Source organism: Lepisosteus oculatus, chromosome 9, assembly GCF_040954835.1.
Source record: "Lepisosteus oculatus isolate fLepOcu1 chromosome 9, fLepOcu1.hap2, whole genome shotgun sequence".
Taxonomy (NCBI): Eukaryota; Metazoa; Chordata; class Actinopteri; order Semionotiformes; family Lepisosteidae; genus Lepisosteus; species Lepisosteus oculatus.
The window spans coordinates 19,839,771-19,843,624 of NC_090704.1; the positions used below are offsets into that span (position 1 = coordinate 19,839,771).

At 50.1% G+C, this 3,854-nt stretch overlaps 1 protein-coding gene across 1 annotated transcript; it reads right to left on the reverse strand.

Annotated features, from left to right (window-relative positions):
* Positions 1-655: 655 nt before the first annotated feature.
* LOC138241206 (aggrecan core protein-like) lies at positions 656-2,729 on the reverse strand. The gene is made up of 2 exons (XM_069194263.1): positions 851-2,729; positions 656-759 (listed from the first exon to the last, which is right to left on the reverse strand). Exons 1-2 carry the CDS (start codon positions 2,703-2,705, stop codon positions 749-751), a joined length of 1,866 nt encoding a protein of 621 aa, XP_069050364.1. The 5' UTR covers positions 2,706-2,729; the 3' UTR covers positions 656-748.
* Between the last annotated feature and the right edge of the window lie 1,125 nt (positions 2,730-3,854).

Consider the following 3,854-nt stretch of genomic DNA (forward strand, 5'->3'; position numbering starts at 1 on the left):
GTTACTTGACACTAAAGCAGTCACTGGGTATAATCCTGGCCTGTGGCTCAAGCACAGACCTGTGTAATGATAGTACCAGTAGGGAACCTATGATGCAGGGAGCAGTCCTAAGCTTTAGGAATGTGGTTCCCAATCCTGGGCCCGGGCCTGGGCCTGCCCCCCCCCCCCCTCTCGATTCTTGTTCCCACCAAGCCCTCAGTTACACAAGTCTTTCATTGACCTAAGAAGGGGAATTGGAACAGTTTGTTCCCAGCTCTTAAACATGTAGAAGGTTTAACCATCCCATTTTGCAAGTGAAATAAAACCCTAAACTTGTGACTGGAATCAAATGCAGATATTCAATTGTAGCTTTACTTGATCTGGTTAAGCTGCGATGGAATGAAAACCAACAGGTATGTGGGTCACCGGGAGCAGTGGTTCCCACCCCTTTCAGATGCCTGCAGGAGGGCAAGCACTTGCACTCCAGATCTGCAAGTTTCCATTAACCTGGTGTCTGCTCCTGCTTTGAGGCACATATGGTGGCACAGATCAAAGCACTGGAAGGTAAGAATTGTAGGGCCTGTGGCAAGGGAGAGTCCACAAGCAAGTACAGAGCTATTTCTAAATGGCAACCATGAGGTAGGCGAGCACAAAGCTGAACACATTCCCAGGCATCTGAATTATACAGGTTTATTGGCATCTCAAAGCAATCCAAGACCAGGGATTCACATAGTCCTCCAGTCACTCCAAACACTAAAGCAGTAACAGCTCACCAGAACCCTGCAAGAAAAAAAGTTAGGTCATGGCAAGAGAAAACGAGTAACAGTGACACACAAAATGGAACAAAAGTGGAAGTCCACAATATTCTCACCCTCCACGTCCCCTTCAGCAGCAGTGGGGTCACCCTCCACGTCACCTATATCCCCTTCCAGGGAAGAGGGGTCTGCCTCCAGGTCACCTTCAGGAGCAGTGGGGTCACCCTCCACGTCACCAATATCCCCTTCCAGTGCAGTGGGGTCCCCCTCAGCAGCAGTGGGGTCACCCTCCACATCACCTATATCCCCTTCCAGGGAAGAGGGGTCTCCCTCAACATCACCTTCAGCAGCAGTGGGGTCACCCTCCACATCACCAATATCCCCTTCGAGTGCAGTGGGGTCACCCTCCACGTCACCAATATCCCCTTCCAGGGAAGAGGGGTCCCCCTCCACATCACCTTCAGCAGCAGTGGGGTCACCCTCCACATCACCTATACCCCCTTCCAGGGAAGAGGGGTCCCTCTCCACATCACCTTCAGCAGCAGTGGGGTCACCCTCCACATCACCTATATCCCCTTCCAGGGAAAAGGGGTCTCTCTCCAGGTCACCTTCAGCAGCAGTGGGGTCACCCTCCACATCACCAATATCCCCTTCCAGTGCAGTAGGGTCCCCCTCAGCAGCACTGGGGTCACCCTCAGCATCACCTTCACCAGCAGTGGGGTCACCCTCAGCATCACCAATATCCCCTTCCAGTGCAGTAGGGTCCCCCTCAGCAGCAGTGGGGTCACCTTCCACATCACCAATATCCCCTTCCAGGGAAGAGGGGTCTCCCTCCAGGTCCCCCTCAGCAGCAGTGGGGTCACCCTCCACATCATCAATATCCCCTTCCAGGGAAGATGGGTCTCCCTCAACATCACCTTCAGCAGCAGTGGGGTCACCCTCCACGTCACCTGTATCCCCTTCCAGGGAAGAGGGGTCTCCCTCCAGGTCCCCCTCAGCAGCAGTGGGGTCACCCTCCACATCATCAATATCCCCTTCCAGGGAAGAGGGGTCTCCCTCAACGTCACCTTCAGCAGCAGTGGGGTCCCCCTCCACGTCACCAGTATCCCCTTCCAGGGAAGAGGGGTCTCCCTCCAGGTCACCTTCAGCAGCAGTGGGGTCCCCCTCCACGTCACCAGTATCCCCTTCCAGGGAAGAGGGGTCTCCCTCCAGGTCACCTTCAGCAGCAGTGGGGTCCCCCTCCACATCACCTATATCCCCTTCCAGGGAAGAGGGGTCTCCCTCCAGGTCACCTTCAGGAGCAGTGGGGTCACCCTCCACATCACCTATATCCCCTTCCAGGGAAGAGGGGTCTCCCTCCAGGTCACCTTCAGCAGCAGTGGGGTCACCCTCCACGTCACCTATATCCCCTTCCAGTGCAGTGGGGTCCCCCTCCACATCACCTTCAGCAGCAGTGGGGTCACCCTCCACGTCACCTATATCCCCTTCCAGGGAAGAGGAGTCTCCCTCCAGGTCACCTTCAGCAGCAGTGGGGTCACCCTGCACGTCACCAATATCCCCTTCCAGTGCAGTGGGGTCCCATTCAATAGCTGTGGGGTCCCCCTCCAGGTCACCAACAGCCTCATCGGGAGAAGGAGGACTTTCTAGGGCATATGTGTACGCTTTAACGGATGATGGGACATCTTTCTGTGTTGCATCACTCATTGCTTTGTGAAGAACATCGATGTGTAGACTATCTGGAAATGCAGCTGGACTGGCCTGAGCTTTTACCTCGTCTATCCTTTCCCCATGCTGTGCGTCACTGACAAACAAGTTGCTCTTCAATGCAGCCGTGTAATCGCTGCCATCACTCAGCTGCATTTCTTTCCAACGGGATATTCTCAGCCCGCGATCCACTAATGGAACTGCTGCCGTCAGTCCCAGCAGAAGCACATGCAGCAGAAACCAGCGCGTTTTTTTCCGTAACATCATTTTGTCCCACAAAGCTCGTGGAGGCAAGTGCGCTCCTCTGGTATTTATTGAACCCCCAAGCTGTCGGCATTAAATGTGGAAGAGCCCGGTGTTTTCACAAACATTCTCACGCGAGTAGAGGGAGTCAAATTGAAGACACTTTATTTCAGGTAATCGCAAATTACAAAGTGGGCTTCTGATTTGTCGTCTTTTCTCCAACCCGAAGGAAAACAGATGATAATGTAATTAAGGCGAGTATTTCGATGACGGAATTGGGAAGCTCTTTGTAGTCAAGCTATTAATATGTCATTTCTTCTTACTGTTTGTTTTACTCACTTGTTTTGCTGTAGGTCTAATTCTTCTTGCATCATTTTCAGTCGTGTTGTTTGTCTAATTGTACACAGCTCAGTTTCTTTTTAAATACAATACTTTACTATATGTAATCAAGTATTTCGCCATTGAATATGAGAAATTGATACATATTTCTTATTGTTACTATTAATGTTAGTAGTTTTTTTGTGTCTTGCGTTTCGTTATTTCATACAATGTTTCCTTAATAAATACCGAGTGTTCTAGTTTATGTACGTAGTGGGCTCATATTTTCCACCTTGTTGTAGTGCTTTCTGAATGATTATCGCGATTAAGGATTGTAATATTTTCCAGAAGTCAAAACAAAGTTTTTTTTTTCCCCCTTCAGTCGTCGTTTTTTAAACTACAAACAGACGAAAAGTATCTGTTGACAGGTTTTTGAATTGCAACCTCCATTTTTAAATCGGACTGGCAAAGTTTTTCTTGTTAAATTTCTTTTCGGATAGAGGCAGCACTGCGAGACACGTTCGTTGTATCCAGAAGCTCTATGAGGACGGGCTGTCTATTAAATTTCATTACCATTACTTTAAGCTCACTCCTTTAGAATTGGAGACCAACAGATAAGTACACGTAAATCACTCCTGTCTCTTCCGTCTGTATCTCTAGCACATTCCAGTAGTTAAACGTTGCTGCAGTAGCAAAGCACTGCAGAAGGTTGGTGTTAGAGTGGGCTGCTAGAGCAATAGGATCCTATGCAGGACTCTAGAGTGGAGAAAACACTGAGCAGAATCGCAAGGCAAAAAACGAAAACCAGGAGGCAGGTGAGTAAGTCGGTACACAGGGTGGCGAACAGGAGGCAAC

What these genes read in the sequence shown, in the direction of transcription:
- LOC138241206 (XM_069194263.1), bottom strand. Translation starts at nt 2,705, where the DNA reads ATGATGTTACGGAAAAAAACGCGCTGGTTTCTGCTGCATGTGCTTCTG.